Raw genomic sequence first — 19,476 nt, 5'->3', positions numbered from 1 at the left:
TATACTTGTATTAGCTACTCATTGAACACATTGAATATGTTAATAGCTAAAAATGTTTAACTAATCATTCCTAAATGTTTGTTCACTAACTTTTAGTAATTTACTCGTAAATTGAACTTAACTACAAGATTTTAAAGTGCATGACTTATGATTATGGCTATGAAAAATGTTTGTATTTACTGCAGAAGTTTTTGACAGTCTACTGCCAGAAATATATTCTAGTCCAGCCTTTCATAACCTTTTTAAAGATTCCCTAGGGCCACCTAACAATGATCTGTTGACCCCTAGAATTTGCATTTATTTATCCAGGTGAATCTATCTGAATTTGAAATTTTCGTTTAACGTCCTTCTCTACGAACCCCAGATTGTGAAACACTTCTTTAATTTAAAGTCTAAACTCTCTGTGAGTGAACCATGATCCGATTCAACCAAGGTAGGTGAGCCCTCTGGGACCGTCGGAACAAGATTGTGGCAGACTTTTTATCTACTCTGGCACCAATTCGTCCCTCATATGGCAATACCCTACATTTCTCTTAAACTCAGTTTCGTCTGGGGAGTGAATAGGTTTCCTTATCTCGATTAGGCGTCTGTCTGTCTCCAATGCTTGATTCTTGTACTGCAGATCCTTAGTTACCCGCTGGTGGTGGTTATATAGACCGTGGTATGTTGTCCTGAAAATAAATTGGCGATTGAAATCATTCCCTAAAAGTAAAAAAAAGTTGTCTATGGTCCAAAGGTACTACCCACAACTGTCAAATTATACCGCGAAACGGAGGTCAAAATTCTAAGTTATTTATAAACTCACAGTGCTTCTTCCAGTTTCTTCTCCAACATATGATGGCTCATGTGAACTCTTTCGTATTCCTCCATGAGTCCACGCATTGGAATATCCTGCAAAGAACCCCAAATAACTTGTGAATACGTACTTATCATAATTATAATATTTTAACTATTTAATTAATTATAGTTTATAGTTCATTATTAATCTGACCTGAACCCTTTCCAGCACTGGCCTCTTGATCCTGGTCTCAAGCCGTGTCTCCACCAGCTTGGTGGGGTTGATCTTATCTGCTACAGCCGCGCGGAGGGACTCTATCTCTCGTTCCACCTTCTGCATACTGCTTTCAAGCTGGAAGTTTCAAATATTATTATTATTGTTAGCCTATTCCGTCCCACTGCTGAGCAAACGTCTTCTTTGTTATTAACGAAAACATAATCACGAATATGCATATCCTGCACACCACTTATCTCAAGTATCGATCGAAATCCCATCGAAATGGACCAAGTCGTAGTAGGTAAGTTTAGTGGTTTGACCTATGGCCTCTAAAGCAGTGTCGTAGATTCGACCCCTAGCTCGTAGCTATTAAGTGTTTCGGTATTTATGAGCGAAATTACATTTGTTTAACATCTGCTTTAAGGTAAAGGAAAACGTGAAGTAGCAATGGTGTGTGTGAAGTTCCCAATTCGCACTGAACCCGTGTTAGAACTACGTCCCAAGGAGGTCTGTGCTCTGCAGAGGGACGTATTTAAGCCAAGATGATGATTGATCGATTCTGCACAAGAAGCGAACTGTAACAGTAGAATTTAATTTCGTCCGTCCTTCGTTCGTCTACAAATTAGTACCTTATACTTCTGCCACTCCATCTCATTCCTAGCCCTCTGCACGTCATAGATCCTTCGTCGCATCATCATCTCTAGCTCTTGCGACTGAGCATACATCTGATTCCTGGCTTGCTCTCGGCTCTTGAACATCGTAGCTCGTAAGGCTTTCGACTCCGACATCAGCTGTTCAGCTATTTTAACCGTGTTCTCAATACAATTGACATAGCTTTCCTCTGTCATTGATCTGAAATGTTATGGGATATTTAGTAAAAAGTTGGTTTAGAGCTATTCGGATCGTGGAAAAAATATCCTTAAACATCTTTTTTTGCTGCTAATAAATGAACACGTTTCAAATTCATTTCGGTTCTAACATATCGTACCTATGTACGTAACAGATACTTATCCGTTTTTTTATTTTTTATTTTAGAACATCATGTGAAGGGTCCACTGAAAGAACATGTTTAGTAACCTAAGCAACTTTTTGAGTTATAGCGGTTTCAAAGTTAGTCATCTCATCTCATCACGCACAATTAGGTACTGTGGTTACCATTTCTTTAAAAGTAATATTGTTTTCAGATTATTTAATTATTTTAATTCAATAGTAATAACTACAGTACTGTGCGAGCTCTACACTTTGAGAGTAAAATCAAGTAAAATCTCAATTTTTTAAAAAAGGTGACTAGACATGTTCTTTCCGTCGACATGTGCAGAAAACCCTTTGCAGATCCACTTAGTAAACAGGTAAAATACGGATACAGGTTACAGAAATATTTTCTCCTTGGCAATCCGCGGCACCTCTAAGTATGAATGTATCAACAACTAGAACTGTCTATTTAGCATCCATAATTGATATAGATCTTAACTTACTCAGCAGGTATTCTCGTAGGCTCTAGCTTAAAAGATATATCAGAGCTCTCTCTATCCAAGTCTTTAACATGCGTTTCCAAGTTAATAGTCTCATCTTTGTTTTGAATCTCACGTTCCAGCCTGCAGTATACATTGGTGAGTTCCTTCAGCTTCTCCCATCCCATGTGGCAGACATCAGTGAGGGTCCGCTTGCTGTTTTCTATTATGTGAAGTTCCTGTAGGCGTTCATGTATAAGAGAAAAATTGAGGGAAGTAGGTAGGTAGTAGGTATCTGACCCGCATGGAATGGAGACAAATTGGAAAAAATTGGATTACCTACGTATGCCAATTATTTATATTCCTACAACTTACCCGTTTCAACTCTTCTGCAAGCTGATCTCTAGTAAGCTCAGGAGGCACTCTCTGGTCACGGTTCGACAAACACTGAGACGATACCATAAGCGGTACTTGTAACGATTCTAAGTGCAATTCTGTAGCATTTTTCTCCTCCTTAAGAGCGCGTATCTCGTCGCGCACCATCTCACGCGTAAAGCGTTGTTTCTCCCGAAACGAGTCTACTAGGAATATTCTGGAACATCACAAAAAAATGACTATAAGTGGAACTACCTACACCATTAAGTATTTAAATTAATTAATTATTATTGATCGTCGAAAAACAAATTTTTTTAGGGTTCCTACTCCCCATAGACGTAAAATGGGGATGATTTTTTTTTCTCGACCTTCCCTATAGTGTGGGGTATGCCGTATGGGTATCGTTGGATAGGTCTTTTAAAACCATTGGGGGTTTGCCGAGACGATTTTTCGATTCCGTTATGTTTGCGAAAATTTCAACTTTAAAATGCAAATTTTCATTAAAATCGAGCGCCCCCCTCCCCCTCTAAAATGTAAACTGTTGGGTTGAAAAAATTTAAACAATTTAGGATGGTAATAAGTAAGTATATATATATCAAATTTACAAGGAAAATTATAACGGCTAATGGTGATTTTCCACCGGCGAAGCGAGGCGAGTCGAGAATTGAAATTTGTATGCAATCTCGCGCGCCCGCCGCTAGCCGCCGCGTGGAAAATCACCTTAAGATTGCTTGAGAATTATTAGTCGTTTAAGAGTAAATAGCAGCCTAAGGTATACCTAAACTTGGATATCTTCCACACAACACGAAATCCTTACAAAAATACTTATTACTTGATTTTTTCGTAATAGCTACGGAACCCTATCTTGGGCGTGTCCGACACGCTCTTGGCCGGTTTTTAGGGTTCCGTAGCCAAAATGGCAAAAACGGAACCCTTATAGTTTCGCCATGTCTGTCTGTCTATCAGTCCTTGGTCCAATTAAAAAATTTTTAGAATACCTACCATAGATGTAAAGTAGGGGTGATTTTATTTTTCTCATCCAACCTCGTTGTGTGGGGTATCGTTGGATAGGTCCTTCAAAACCAGGGGGTTGCTAAAACGATTTTTCGATTCAGTGATTTGTTTGAAAAATATTCAACTTTAAAGCGCAAATTTCATTAAAATCAGCGGAACAGACATATTTCTGTGTTCTGTGGAGTTATCCACCCGTACCGTAAACTTCGTGAAGCATACCATTTACCAAATTTTTACTTACCTATCTCTCAATAGCTCATTATTAACATAATTATCCCATCGCGTAGTCACCGAAGTCTCATTCCTCAACTGATTAGCTCTTTGTCTCAACTCATAGGACTCGAAACGACGGATTCTGGCTTCATTCTGCAATCGCTGGATGTTCCTAGTCCAGTCCAAGACGCTCAAGCGAGGGTGGGGCTTTTCGAAAACAGGAATTGATGCGTCCATTATTCCCGCTTCATGATTTGACTTTGCTGACTTAGTTGGTTTGATCAATACTGGTTTTGATTTCGCCGTTGTAAGGGGTCATATTCGGTGAGTTTGGTAAGTTCATTGAAATTAAAGTCGGTCTCGTTATTTATTTTTTAATATCACTTAAACGAATTATTATATCAATAAAACACTGATATTTAATTAACGATACCTACGGTAAATATTTGGGTAAATATCGTGCGATGCAATCCGCCCGAATTCAGTTCCCGCCAGAAAACAAAACCAGAAAATATACCAGAGACAAAGCAGAGGATAATGATAATTTATTTACTACTTGCCGTGACTACTTGGCCGTTCAGCCCTAACTTTATTCTTTACATAAAATAAAACATTCTATTGATGGTTTTTGTGCACATCATGTTCATAGATCAACAAAATTTTTAGCTTAAAATTATTTACACAAATTCGAAGCGAAAATCAAGTCAACAGCGTCAACTTAAACTCTCCACGGAACTCTCTCTCCTCTCACAGAAAAAAAAACCTAACTAACTTATTCAATATGGCGGTCGGCATTCTGATCTGAGGTTTCCGAGGCTTTGTGGTTTTGAGTTTTATTCGCCATATCACCAAATATTTTATTTGTAAATTAAGTTATTATTAATCGCGATACAGTACTTTAAAAATAGTAAATTGTGTTTATTGTGTTAATTAGAGATTTCACGCGATCTTCAGGGAAATGTAAGTTGATGCTTGCATCTCACTTTCCGTTGGTTTAGCTGAGTTAACTGTTAATAACTGTGTAACGTTTTGATTCAGGTATGACGATAGGAGAGGCGGTGGTCGCGGTGGAGGCCGCGGGGGCGGACGCGGAGGCCGAGGAGGCTCTAGAAGTGGTGATAGGTCTGACGACAGGGGAGGCAGTAGGTTCGGCAGCCGGGATGGCGGCAGAGGCGGCGGTCGAGGTGGCGGGCGCGGCTTTGGAGGCCGCGGTGGAGGAGGCCGCGACGACTTCCGTAGCAACTTTAAAAACGACCAGCCCGGTGGCAATTTACGTAAAATCCGCTGGGACACTGTGGAGCTGATCCCGTTCCAGAAAAATTTCTACGTTCCCGCCGATAGTGTACAGCAACGTCCGGCCGCCGAGATAGAGGCCTATCGCAGCCAGCACCAGATAACTGTCAAAGGGCGCGACGTGCCTGCCCCTGCGATGTACTTTGAGGAAGGTGGATTCCCCGACTATGCCATGAAAGAGATCCTGAAGCAAGGCTTTCCGAACCCGACGCCTATTCAAGCTCAGGGCTGGCCCATAGCTTTATCAGGGCGAGATTTAGTTGGTATTGCTCAAACTGGTTCTGGAAAGACCCTGGCTTATATTCTGCCAGCGATAGTGCATATTATAAATCAACCACGGTTGCTACGGGATGATGGTCCAATAGTTTTAGTATTAGCTCCTACTAGAGAGCTTGCTCAACAAATCCAACAGGTAAAAATTATGGTATTTTTTAGTTACAATGTTTATTTTAAAATATATTGTCGAAATTTTTGAAACTAATTTTGCAATTGCTATCAATTGATAATGGATACCATACCATAGCTGATTGCAGATAACAAGTGGAATAGTTGCAGAAAACAGTTTAGGGTAGAATGGCCTGCCTTTGTATTTTGAAAGTACCAGAGCTGCAGAAGTTAACTTTTCAATGATCATAGTGTCTTGTAATGAGAATTTGTTTTTTTTATGCAACACCAGACTCTGGTTTTGATGAACGGGATCCCAGCAGAGATGATGGACGATCCCAACACGGACGTACAGCAGATTGTAAATTTATCCAAATATTAATATGTAGAGTTAGCAGGCAGGCTATGTTCGAAAACCTAATTTCTTTGGCATTAACTTACCCAGACTGTTCATTCTAAAATATTATTCCAAATTCAAGTTTGAAGCTAGGTCAGGTTTCTGAACGTAACCTTTGTGTATTTAGTTTTGTTTTAGCACTTGGTTCTATTTTATTTATTTGTGTTGATTTTATTTACTTTTATTAATTTATAGGCCTTCTAATTAGTTAACCATTATCACTATTTAACTAGCTTTATTTCTACAGAAGATAGGGATAAAATCATTCATTTCCTGTCATGAATGTTTAATGATTTTTGACCTTTGGGGAAGCCAACAATGATAAAATAATTATGTCAGATAATAATGAAGTCTTATCATAATTATTGAGTCAGGCTCTGCTGATATCATTGCTTAATTCCTCAGCACTGTCACTCTCTTGAATTTAGACATAAATATGTCCATTTCTTACAAGAATATTTAATATATCTACATTTTATTGTTTATTTAGAGATGTCTGTGCTGAGGTGTACTTGTTATCCTACCCACATAGATTTCCAGTCTGGCTTTTCACCAAATTCAAAAACAAGGTTGTCTCTTGCATGCACTCGCTGTAGATATACTGTAAAACATGCTGGCAATCACATTTACTGTATCTGTCTACTGGCACCCTGGTTGATAGATAAAAAATAATAATACAGTAATGACTATAGTGTAAGTAATGCGCTATCTATAGTCAATATAGCCATTATTTGAATAGTTTTTTAATGGCCTCGCATAATTTTGGTGGTATACCAGCCTAAGTAAACTTCAGTAACTGCCTTAATTAAAGAAAACTTTCATTAACTTTGTGACTTAGTAATAAATTGTAGTATGTTTTTCATTTAATCATGCCTCATTAATTATGTATTCTTGTTGCTTCAACATTGGTGTAGTCTGGGCAGCTGGGTTTGCTATTCACAAAATTAATCAAGTAACTGACAAGTGCAAGCAGGGCCCAATCGCATTGCATTGAATAAAATTAATAAAGTACACATTAATAATATTAGTCAATTTAAATTAAAAATTTATAATACTATTAGCTTGTATTTATGTAGTTAGGGAATTGGGCCCTGATAGAGTACATTATCAATAAAAAAAAAATATCATTGATTGAAGTACTATACTGCAGTTCCTATCTAAGGTAAAAGGCTGTATTACAAAAAATACTTGAGTTATTTATACCCTCTGATGCAGAATATCTTAATCTACAAAAACCAAACAAACAACAAAAAAATCAAATCAAATCTACAAAAATCTTAAGTCTATGGACTAAATAACTCAAATGTGATATTTTTTGTGATAGCATCTTTTACTTTAAGAGGGCAGTATAATAATATGACAATATCTTGAACAGTTTAAATAAAGTCCTACAATGTCGTTACCTTAAATGTATAAATGCGGAAATCATATTATTGGTATTGTTGATACTTGTCTGCACTTGACATAGCTCTCATAGACAAAAATGCTTTTTGTCGTCTATGATCTAAGAGATACTATTGGCAGTGAAACGACACTCACGCGCTGTTTCCTCTCTGCCTACACTTTGTCCAACTGGGTCATTTCATTTAGAATAGGATGTATTGAATGACAAGCGAGAAAACTACGCGTGTGCTACCTAAATTTTTTTCAGCATTTGAAAGAAGGTATACAATCTTTTCAATTGTTTAGCAGCACATAACTAGGTCCCAATCCGCGCTGGACTCTCGTGAGAGTTATGGCCCAAGCCCTCTCATACTGACAGGAGGCCTGTGCCCAGTAGTGGGATGTATATGGCCAGGATGTTGTTGTTTGTTGTGAAGTAACAAATGACTAATCAGATAATTATAGTCATTTATAGTTTTTACTTTTTCGATAAAAATACTTAACAAGATTGTTTATCTTTTTTCTAATGAAATCTAGATACTAGGCTACACTAAATAAATAGTGTTACTGGACTTTAACACTTACGGCCTATTTCACCCCTCTCCTATAAGTTCCGGATATTCCATGTAACATATATCAGTGATGCCATCTCTGTGTATCAATGAACTACATATTTTTACTTTACTACCAACACCACATATATCTGTTTGCAGATTACAGCATCACAGAAATATATGTTACAAATCAACGCACGTAAAAAGAGCTCCTGGCGACATACCTGCGCAGTGAGCTAAATACGGACCAAATTGGTGGGGGACGCGGGAGGGGGCATAGTAGCGCGCACGGCCGTCACGCCATTGGCTTGTTAGTTGACAGATGCGCAAACGTATCCCCTCCACTAGCCACCCAGAGCTCTTTTTACGTGCGTTGACTTATACATAAACCAGAAGCTTATCAGAAACATGAAACCAGCACTTAACGTCATACCTACAATATACCAGTTCGCATACTTGTAGTTCGACGAGATGTTTCGCTAAAATTTACACACCTAAGTGGCAAAAGCGAAAAGCTCATCGAGTCAAAAGTTCGCGCGCTTGCTCATACGTGTAGCTTTAGACTTAGCCTAATCAGAATCAAAATCTACTTCTGTCCCTACTAAATCAACGTTGACAGCTTCATGAATTCAGCACTTATAAAACAGCTTTCTGTCTCTTGTAGGTGGCCAATGACTTCGGTCAAAGCGTGGCGGTGCGCAACACTTGCATCTTCGGCGGAGCCCCGAAGGGCCCTCAGGGGCGCTGCCTGGAGAGAGGCGTCGAGATTGTCATCGCTACTCCTGGTCGGCTGATCGACTTCTTGGAGAAAGGTGAGGCTGGTAGAGATAGACAATCTTGTGAAATAGTCTTTGAATAATTGATATTACGAACTGTATAGATTCATGTGTTACTTCGCGGAGGTCGGTTGACGTGACTGTTAAGGTTCCGCAGAGGGGCAAATCAAGTTTATTCATCTCATTTTGATTATTTATTGACACATAAAAAGACTGTAGTAGGTGCCTATTCAACTTCCGTCAGCAGTGTTTCTAGACAGTTATGACAATGGGGCTTTCGAGAAAGAGGTTTACTTTTAAAGCCCAGCAACAGACTAGTGACTCTCCTTGAATTGCTGATATTCATGGGCAATGGTGATCATTTCCCATCAGATGACTTCCCGTCCTCTTATAATAAAAAAAGCCTAGTAGAAACCTATGGCCACTCAAGCAGACCTGGGCTCACGCCACTTATTTTTTTGGAATTTATAACCTCCTGGGCCCGAACTTTTTCTAACAGACATACTACTACTTACGACGTGGACGTTGTTCACCAGCTTTGTTATTTTGGATTTTATTTCGAATTTTTTTAAATTCTTATTCAATGTACAATTTGTACTTTATAAAGTACATTCGGCTGTTATTCTTAGTGTTAATTGGTACTTTATAAAGTACGCGAGGGCTCAGGAGAATATGCGAAAATGAACCTGTTAGGAAGTGAACAGTCCTATCAACACATCAACTACTTTTGTTTACATTGGAATGGTTAATTATAATGATCATTAAATCGAAGGTACAACTAGCCTGAAGCGCTGCACCTACCTGGTGCTGGACGAGGCAGACCGCATGCTGGACATGGGCTTCGAGCCTCAGATCAGGAAAATCATCGAGCAGATTCGCCCCGACAGACAGGTGAGGACTCGATCATCCATCTGACTGATGGTAGGATGTTAAGTTTGGCTGCAGGCATATGTACTCTCGCCCTAAGGCTATCTGTCTACTGGAGCGTAGCGGAGCGGAGTTCCGGACTGTGTCTATAATAGGTGCGGAGTTAGATAGCAGAGTAGCGTGAGCAAGTAATGCGGAGGCGTGGGTCTAGATAGCGAAGCGGAGGGAGAAGTAATGCGGAGTGGAGTTGCAGACTGTTTGTCCATTCGTGGAGCTTCCCCGCTCGCACTCGCTTCTCCGTCTCGGTTCCTTGCTCCTCTTCCTCGCTCCGTTTCACGGTTTTGTATGCTTTTTTTTAGCTAGTTGTGGACTTCCTGCCCACTGCAGAAGAGCGTGGATTTTTACCTCGCTCACTGCTTCGCTCCAGTAGATTGGCAACCTACTGGTGATTTTCCACTGGCGAGACGAGACGAGAATTGAAATTTGTATGAATTCTTGCGCGCCCGCCGCGAGCCGCCGCGGTCGCTGCTTTACAAATTTCACTTCACGTCTCGCCTCGCCGGTGGAAAATCACCTTAAGAGTTAAAATTTTAAATGGCAATATAAAACTAAATTCCTGTTTCAGGTGCTCATGTGGTCAGCAACCTGGCCCAAAGAGGTCCGTAACCTAGCAGAAGAGTTCCTCCATGACTACATTCAGATCAACATTGGTTCCTTGTCCCTATCGGCCAATCACAACATCCTGCAAATCGTGGACGTCTGCGAGGAGTGGGAGAAGAATGATAAGCTCATCACGCTGTTGACTGAGATCTCGTCCGAAGAAGAGACAAAGACTATTATATTTGCTGAAACCAAGAGAAAGGTAAGATAACTAAGATTGTAACAAGAATTGGGTAGATTCTTGGGAAAAAATAATATTTTATTTAGTCTGCTGGTTAGATTATCACAAAATATTGGACTGGAATTGAACTTTTGTGAATCAAACAAAAAATGACATAGATGTAGCGCTTCAAAGTTCGGGGGGGTTGGGGGGTGTCATTATTCGAGCGTTTATTTTATTTGATATACGTTGGCACATTTTTGTTGGCATGATAGAAGATTCTGTTACAGTTCCCAGATTGTAGTAGACGTCCTGTACTTGGACGTCTAAAAAATAATCGAAAATGTCGTCACATTCTTATTCCCATTCATAACAAAATGTGACCACGAAAATAGAGGTGGTTGAAATGCACGAATAATGACCCGGGTCCGTGACTTCGCGCGGAACTTCAACTAGATAGCTAGTACCCCATCTGGTGTCCTGTAGACCCTGGGGGTCCACGGTGAGAACCTCTGGTCTGGTCTACAGTGTAATTTCAGTTATATCTTTTTAACTGTATATTTTCAATGTCTGATAGCCACTAACGTACTATGGGTATTTCTGATAAGATCAAACCTTTTACCACCGCGTCAGATATTACACCGTCCAAGACCTGTCGCGTTGCTTTTCTCTCAACAACTAGGTCATTCCAGGTGGACGACATAACAAAGTCGATAAACCGCGCGGGCTGGCGCGCGCTGGCCATCCACGGCGACAAGAACCAGCAGGACCGCGACTACGTGCTGGCGCAGTTCCGGCACGCGCCGCGCGGCGTGCTCGTCGCCACCGACGTCGCCGCCAGGGGCCTCGGTCAGTACACACCTTTATCTTTCACGACGACCTGACACTACATGGCGTAGATGTATGAGAAAAGAAAATTAAATGTGATCTTTTATTTACTTGATTGACGTTGGGTTGAAATTGTGAAAATAGAAATTGGATGGGGGGTGGGGGGTGAAGAGGTTAATTAGGCTCCTAGCCTGTTTATAAAATAAATTGCGGTACACTTTACACCAATTTACCTTATCCCAAAGAAAGCAAAGCTTATGGTTACTAGGAAACGGATAACCATACTTAAATAGATAGATACATACTTACTTAATTATACACTCAAGACTCGAGAGCAAATATTCGTATTTTTCATAAAAATATCTGCCCCGATCGGAGATTGAACACTATTTGGTCTATTCAATCCTCGAGTTAATAGGATGTAACTTAACCAGTAAACTACACCTTCAGATCTCATTCACACTTGTTGTCAGCTGAGATAGGGGTCAATTCTTGGTCGACTATGTCTCAATAAATAACATAACACTTTTTGGGTAACTTTTTCAGTAAACACACAGCTTTTGGTACACTGTCTTACTTCACTTGGAGTTCTTTATTAGGTATCAAGTTTACGCACAACTTGATGGCACCTAAAACATAATAACTAGTGGTAAAAATTACTAACAGTTCCGTTTGCACATAATCCGTTTTGATGTTATCTTGACCTTAGTTTTATTTGAAATTGTATATTGTTAACTGTATCAATATTACCTCCTCTAGAATTGAAATCTTCACAACCCGCTTGTTAATGGTCATTGCGAGCGTATGCATCGGATGATGGAAAAAAAACGTAGACGGGCTAGCCCATAAACATACACCCTTTAAGCGTAAATGTGTGAATTTTTTAAATCTTTTTTTTTTCTGATCATTGCTGATCTCTTGGTTGATATAAAAGAGCAAATTCTTATGTAATGCACAATACAGTTTAGTCCGTCTCAGTGTAAATGGAAAATGTATGCGACGCTTACACCAGATTTTTTTGTAATAGGTCAGGGGTTTTGTCATTATTGCCGATGATTCTAGGTACAAAAACATACAGCTAGTTCATAGCAAATGGGCTGTAAAAATTACCAAAAAAAAAAAACATACAAAAATGTAAAAAATATCAAAACTAAACACAGAATCTATTAAATATTGACATTGCTCTGGTCTAAATAGGTCTCAGAATGAGTTAACATTGAACTCAAAAATATCGATAAATGTATTTGCCCAGAAGTTGATCATCTTATGTTTGTGCCACCTAAAACTAAATATAAAACAGTGAAATTAGGGAAGCATAGCGATGTGGAGGATTAGGCCCGTTGTTTGTTAGTTACTCGACAGCGATGAGACACGTGTGCAATCCGATTTCTTCAATATGGTTTTTTGATTGTTAGATTGCATACACAATATCGGTCTTGCTGTGTGTGTTCTAATTAACGATGGGCTTGCAGCGCCATCACCGCAGATCTGTGACCTTACCCATCTTGAATATTCGTATTTCTAAAATCTTACGGAATCACGTAAATTCTTACAGTACCTATACGAAACACTAAACACAAAAAAAATTGTACTGTCTCATTAATGATGAGACGAAAAAGAAAGCCGATACATTCAAAAAATAATTGTCTACACGGAATCCATGATGGTTGAGGATTCATCACTAGATCTTAAAGTTCCTTGCGAACCGAATTACAAAAAAATTGACGATTAGAGCAAGTAAGCTGGGATTTTACGGTGGTGGCGCCATCTACAACTAGCTTTGCGTAATGCTCCCTATACAATTTCCAATGGTGGTGATATTCCCGTCAATGAATTAATATCAAATCGGCATCAAACAGAAGATTTTGAGAGAAACAGATGCGAGGTTCTTTATTGTACTTGTTTTTAAACTATCTCGCTCTGTTGACCGGGGTGTGAGGTCTAAGAACTGAGTCAGGAGCGTAGCGTGGCTGACCATTGCAAAAAACAGCCGAGCATTCCAATATTCACAAACGTACGGAAATAATAGGGTTTGTCAAATTTATCTGACTTGTTGTAACAGATAGGTTTGAGGATTTTAGGTTAGGTTTTTAGTGAATATTGGAAACATATATTGACGATGCAATGGTTTGGATAATATAGGGGCTAGATTGTAATCATGGACAACCTCACATATGCTTTACCAACTTGCTGATGCAGTATCAACTGAGCCTGAAAATGATAGAACAGCCGAAAAGTTCATAGTCCAAGCAGATAACTAAGGCAGTTCTTCTTTCATTTGTCTGGTTGTCTTTCTCTAAGCCCATATAATGTGAAATTTCCATGACTGACTTTGCATTATTCTCGAAATGTTGTTTTCATTTCAGAGGCGCATGCGTGCAGAGATAAAGGCTAAGGGTGTGTTGCTGACCTCTAACGTACGAATTAAAATGACAGATTAGTCAAACGTCAGCGCACACGTTTACTTGAGCATGCTGCCTCTAAAAGGGGTCTGGTGATTTAAAAAAATCATAACACAAATATACAAATTGCTTAGTCAATTTTTCTTTAAAAAAGCTGCAAAAAATTTAAGTTGCATTTGGCAAGAGCTTGTATTAACTAAAAACAGCCAAAATTGGCATTATTTTCGAAGAAGTAAATGTGGGGGGGGGCTAATGATCACCGACATAAATAAATGATGTAAGAGCAATACATGCTTGGTTAACTGTCATGAGAGATTTACTGTAAAGCCTGCTCCGCCACCTGATGACGTTAGCGTAAGGGACGGTCAGCACACCGGGCCCCGGCCGACACTCCGGCACCACTGAAGGGCATAATACAATTATTTCCAGCACTCCACTGGCTGGTGATCTGAAAGGTAAATATTTGTAAAATTTGTGTTTGGGGGAGCAATTTGGTTTAGTGTGAAGCTTTTGACACTGTTCACTGCATAAAATACGTACTAACATTAGCAATATTTCATTTTATTTTGTTTAAGATAATACTTTTTCTTTTGTTACAGTGAATATGCTTTAGAATTTATGCTTAAAAAGAATAAAACCAATGAAATTGACATAGTAACTAAGGGTGTTCCTAAAGGCTCTGACCTCGGCCTCACATTTTATATCACCTAACTAAATTACTCCTCCGAACTGTACCATGCAATAATTTGATCGCTTTTGTTATGTGCTATGTTTGCATTATCTCAAGCTTTTCGAAGATTCTAATATATAATATTTCCGATGCAGACGTGGAGGACGTGAAGTTTGTGATAAACTATGACTACCCGAATAACTCAGAGGACTATGTCCATCGCATCGGGCGGACAGGCCGCTCACAGAACACCGGCACTGCTTATACGCTCTTCACTCCCAATAATTCTGCTAAGGTAATAATATTAAACTTAGGAGAAGTCAGATGTGGTTTGTTTTGTAACATACATGAAAGTACGTTTAATAGTAGATTATTGTCGTGACCTGGAAGTAGGCAAGTTCTGGCTGAATATGAGAATCAAACTAACTAACTGTTTAACTAATACTAAGCCAGTAATTGCTATTCCAGCCGAGACTAAAGTTTTTCTCAAAAATGGTGAAGGAAAAAAAGTAAATTAGAATAAACCTTTTCTCTAATATATTATGACATTTAATTTTATTCCAATAAATTTTTTCATGCTTTCCCGCCTTTTTTTCAATAAAAAAAACAGCATGTGTATTTTTTCACCGAAAACACCAAGAAGCTGTTTCAGATGCAATAAAAAAGTGGAGTTCCAACAAAATAACTGATAGCAGCCATTTTGAGCTGTCTGTTCTGTATACGACTTGTGCCAAAGTTTCCACGGCCGTTTTCACTTTTTAAAGTTTGTGACTCGACAATAATAAATTGTTGTCGAGCTAGCGCGCCTGCAATCTTTTTTACTTTTAATTTCTCGCTGACCATAAACTATGCACTTAGCCTTCTGATATGTAAGGAATAATGTAGACATGGACATTTTTGAGAAAAATGCTTTAAATTAGACTTTATACTAGAGGGTGTGCCTACCAATGTTGAATTTTTTTGTCAGGCCAAAGATCTGATGTCAGTGTTGCAAGAAGCTAACCAAGTAGTCAATCCGAAGCTGCTCGAGCTCGCACAGTGTGGAATGGGCTTCAAGGGGAAATATGGTAAGCGATAACTATAATATTTTTGTAATTTTTCTTGCACTTTGCTGACTACGCGTAAGGTTTCAGTGTTGAATGCCCTGAACAATGGTTATAAATGAATGTCCGAAATGGAACCGCACAACATTCTGATCATTTAGTATATTCGAAAATGGACTCTGGTTATAGAAGCTATGCGGAAGGTATTAAACACAGGACGGTTCTGGATTTTAATATATGTTTTTTAATCTCAATATAGTGATGGCCTTTAATATCTATGGACAATGGTCTTTATGTGGGATTAAAAAAAAGCGCCCCGAATAAAATTTAAGTGTGCAATGCAGTGTTTCCCAAACATTGTTCAGTACCACTACCATCAGTTTACAGAGTGACCGTACTCGATAGCGACGGCGTAAATTATTTGTAGAGGCGCTGTACAATTCTCCATACAAATAATTTACGCCGTCGCTATCGAGTACGGTCAAAGTAAACTCATGGTAGTGGTACTGACATGGCCTGGTAATTCTCACACTGCCCCTTCGTGTACTTTGACGATTTACTTTTACGAATACTTACGATGCGTCGATCGATAGTAGGTATTATTTTTAAAACGAGACAAGGGAATGTTGCGTCCTGGTATTTTATTTTGATGGCCCGGTACCGGGTCGCGACCCGGCAAATGGGAAACGCTGGAGTAATGAATATTGTATGTACAGGTCGTGGACGTTTCCGTGACCGCGACGACGACCGAAACGGAGGCGGGCGCGGTGGCGGACGGGGGCGCGGCGGCGGGGCGCGCGGCGGCTCTCGCGGCGGCTCGCGCTTCTCCGACCGCGGCGGCGGCGGTGGTAAGTTACAGTTACACTTTAAAATAATACGGTATTTGACAACTCCTGATTTTGCCATATCTTAATATTTTTATGAAAATATAGATATACAGATACCCCCTTATTCATAAAACTTAACAAGCCTATGTTAACTAACAAATGCTTTGTCCCTTTCTAACAAATACAAATGTCGAAGTGACAGATAAGGACAAACGAATTTTAGCGGCATTTTAACTAAAATAGGTTTGATTGTCGTTTATGAATAAGGGGGATAGTGTTTAGCGAAGAGAAAATTTAAATCGGTTGAAAATTGGATTTGAAGTGATTTTTTGAAAAATCTGTATACCTGTCTCTTTCTCAAACGCTTTTCTCTATGCAGAAAGTATGGCGGTACTGGCGTGTGACGTCACATGCCAGTATGTCTTTCTCTGTCTAATCTTGAATTTCAAACCTTTATAACTTTGTTATTTGTAAAGGTAGCTTAAAAAATGTTTTTCTATTCGATAACAGGCATTGTGTAGTTTTAATTTATAAAACATATACAAAATAGTCAAATACCGTATTGAATCAGCTGACAGTATTTTTTTAAGTGAGACTTGTCAGCTGAAGTTACTTAAGCAGTGACGCTAGCGACATCTATGCCGTAGCCCTCATCGAAGATTAAGATGAATTATTAAGATGAGTTATTGATGATTAGAGATTAAGTGGCTAAATAAGAAACAAACAAGCTGAGATATGTGGTGCATAGGAGAAATTCGTGTCTGTGCCGTTGACCAACAGTGGTGTAGCGGTATAGCACGCGGTACGGAATACCGAGGACCTGGGTTCGATTCCCAGTGTTGGTCTTATTTTTCTGGTTTTTCTGTGCATCTATATTTTCAGTTTGTATTTTCAATTTAGGTTTTACGGGATGACCGTAAAAGTAAAAATTTGGAATTGAAATAAAAAAATACAAAAGATTCCAAAAAACCAATCAATCAATTATGTTTTTAATCTATAAAATTGCTATTTATTGAGACAAACGGGACTAGAACGCAGGTTTTTTTGAAAAAAAAAAATTAGCACCAGAGGTCTATGGCGTGCATTGAGTAGGCAACGCTAGGGCTGGTGGCGCGCTGCTGCAAGCAAACTACCGACTGCCTACCCGGGAATCGACCCAATGCACGCCAGTGACAGGTTTATAACAATTACTCGTTCCAGGCGGCTCACGATGGGACGACAACTCCGGCGGCGACAGCTACAGCAACAACCAGAGCGGCGGCTACGGCGCACGTTCCGACTACAGCAACAACCGTGGCGGCGGCGGTGGCGGTGGCGGCGGCTTCGGCAACCGCGATTACAACAACCGCGACAGCTTCCGACAGGACAACGGCTTCCGCGGGCGCGGCGCCCCGCGCGGAGCCCCGCGCGGCCGCGGCTCCTTCTCGCAGCCCCAGACCCCGCACCCGCCGCAGAACAACTTCAGCGTGCCCCCGCCCCCGACCAATTACTACAACATGTACGCTCAGCCCCCACCGCCACCGGCCAACAAGTTTGTAGCTAAATAAGTATCAAGTAACTTGAATTGATTTTATTGTGTTACGAGGCGCGGTAGCGGTGAGGTGTGTCGTCGCAAAAACTTATTGAGACGTTCTACTGGCGTTTCAGCCGTATAAAATTTTAGTAAATTTCTATTATACTACAAGCAGTGTAATGTTTTAGGAAAACTTTCGCTCGGCGTTGCTCCCAGATATGACACTGATAGCTCTTGAAACGCTAGTAGAACTATCTTATAGTGGCGTCGTGCCAATCTTGCTACCTTCGCCTTAGTAATACCTCAAACTCAGCCTCAGTCAGTAGTACTGTTAATCTTGACCGTAAAACCTTGATACTTAACCCTTTAATGAGGTACGTTTATATTATTTTCAATAACTAGTTTTATTGCGCAAGAATAAATTATGTATAATAGAGGTGCGGTTAGTGTACGACCCCGAACTGGTCGACCCGTACGACAAATACAGGTCTTATTTTAACCGCACTCTAATGATAACAATAAAGAGTAATGACGGTAGAGCCGGGCTGTCATAACGCTTGAATGTTGGCACATGCGTTAAAGGGATTGTAACAACAAATACAGTAAAACTGAAATTCAAATTTCTAATATTAGAAAAAAATGTACATTAATCAGCTTTTGTACGAAATAAATGTGTATAAATCTGGTAAGGTTTTGAATACTACTGACTTCCTATGATATATCAAGCCTTCTGTGCGCGTGAGGTCCAAGTTAAATTGAATCCTGATTTAATCAGATTACGTAGCACTGGCCTAAATTATAATAATTTTCAATTTTTATTGGCATATTGGTTTTCATAGTTTACTTGGAGCTAGCGCGCTTTTTAGACAATTTAAGAATCGAAAAACGAGATAATGAAGCAATGAATTTCATAACTCTTCATGATTCCTTGGCTTTAAAAAAAAATATTGTTTTACGATCAGTGTGTACCTCTAGATTAATTTACCTCGTAAATTATTTTTACTACGTTCTGACGTAGGATACATTAAGTTAAAATTGGTTGCTAAGCACGCAATTTAGCATAATTCTGTTTGGTACACCTTTTTTTTAAATGTGATAACTCCTAACCTAAAGATGCTCTAAAGATTTTTTGGAAAGATTTCATGCATAAAATCAAGAATTGTAGAATTTCCATTGAATTTTATTGTGAACATTCCCATAATTGTCTATATAGCTTATTTGTTGCAGTGAAAATGTGCAATTCATCAAATAAATGTTATATTACGTAAGGAATATGTTTCGTTTTATTTATGACCTAAAACCTTGTAAGCTACTGTTGTCGACTATAAAAAAAAAACTAAATGTCTGAAGAGTGACGACTGACAGGCATTGCATTTACTTACCTACTTTGGTAGGTCATATTCCTTGAGGATCATAGGTGCAGTTCTAGTGTAGCTGGAATTTTTAAAATTGTTATGGGAGAGAAACTTCTTCAGCTCTCATTGAATTTTAATTTTGAAAAAGTATGTCTCTTTCTAATAAGTAAGGGCGATTGCAGACTAGCGTTTATGAGCGTGTACACGCGTGTTTGTTTTAATGTAGCGCGCGTGTAAGCGCGTATGCCAAAAACGAGCGTAGAGCCCCCTCGCAAACCCGCAGTCCTACTAATGCTGTAGGTGTCCATGGGCGACGG

General features: G+C 39.4%; 2 protein-coding genes across 3 annotated transcripts; one reads left to right on the top strand and one right to left on the bottom strand.

The window, feature by feature from the left end:
• Nucleotides 1-81: 81 nt before the first annotated feature.
• Nucleotides 82-4,412, bottom strand: LOC141429981 (tektin-B1-like). The gene is made up of 7 exons (XM_074090511.1): nucleotides 4,076-4,412; nucleotides 2,821-3,037; nucleotides 2,470-2,684; nucleotides 1,624-1,846; nucleotides 992-1,129; nucleotides 806-891; nucleotides 82-671 (listed from the first exon to the last, which is right to left on the bottom strand). The coding sequence occupies exons 1-7, from the start codon at nucleotides 4,282-4,284 to the stop codon at nucleotides 485-487; spliced, it is 1,275 nt and encodes a 424-aa protein (XP_073946612.1). The 5' UTR covers nucleotides 4,285-4,412; the 3' UTR covers nucleotides 82-484.
• Nucleotides 4,413-4,813: 401 nt separating this feature from the next.
• Nucleotides 4,814-19,076, top strand: LOC141430106 (uncharacterized). Of its 2 annotated transcripts, XM_074090650.1 has the most exons (11): nucleotides 4,814-5,007; nucleotides 5,086-5,752; nucleotides 6,017-6,085; nucleotides 8,723-8,870; nucleotides 9,607-9,725; nucleotides 10,327-10,563; nucleotides 11,214-11,370; nucleotides 14,577-14,716; nucleotides 15,389-15,488; nucleotides 16,181-16,312; nucleotides 17,492-19,076. In XM_074090650.1, coding segments are annotated over exons 1-11 (2,118 nt in total). In that variant the 5' UTR covers nucleotides 4,814-5,005; the 3' UTR covers nucleotides 17,839-19,076. The 2 variants fall into 2 exon arrangements, with proteins under 2 accessions (XP_073946751.1, XP_073946752.1); XM_074090651.1 differs by lacking the exon at nucleotides 6,017-6,085.
• The last annotated feature ends 400 nt before the right edge of the window (nucleotides 19,077-19,476 follow it).

This window comes from Choristoneura fumiferana, chromosome 8 (assembly GCF_025370935.1).
Source record: "Choristoneura fumiferana chromosome 8, NRCan_CFum_1, whole genome shotgun sequence".
Classification (NCBI taxonomy): domain Eukaryota; kingdom Metazoa; phylum Arthropoda; class Insecta; order Lepidoptera; family Tortricidae; genus Choristoneura; species Choristoneura fumiferana.
The sequence above is the reverse complement of the archived record's forward strand: the minus strand, read 5'-3'. Positions and strand labels throughout refer to the sequence as shown.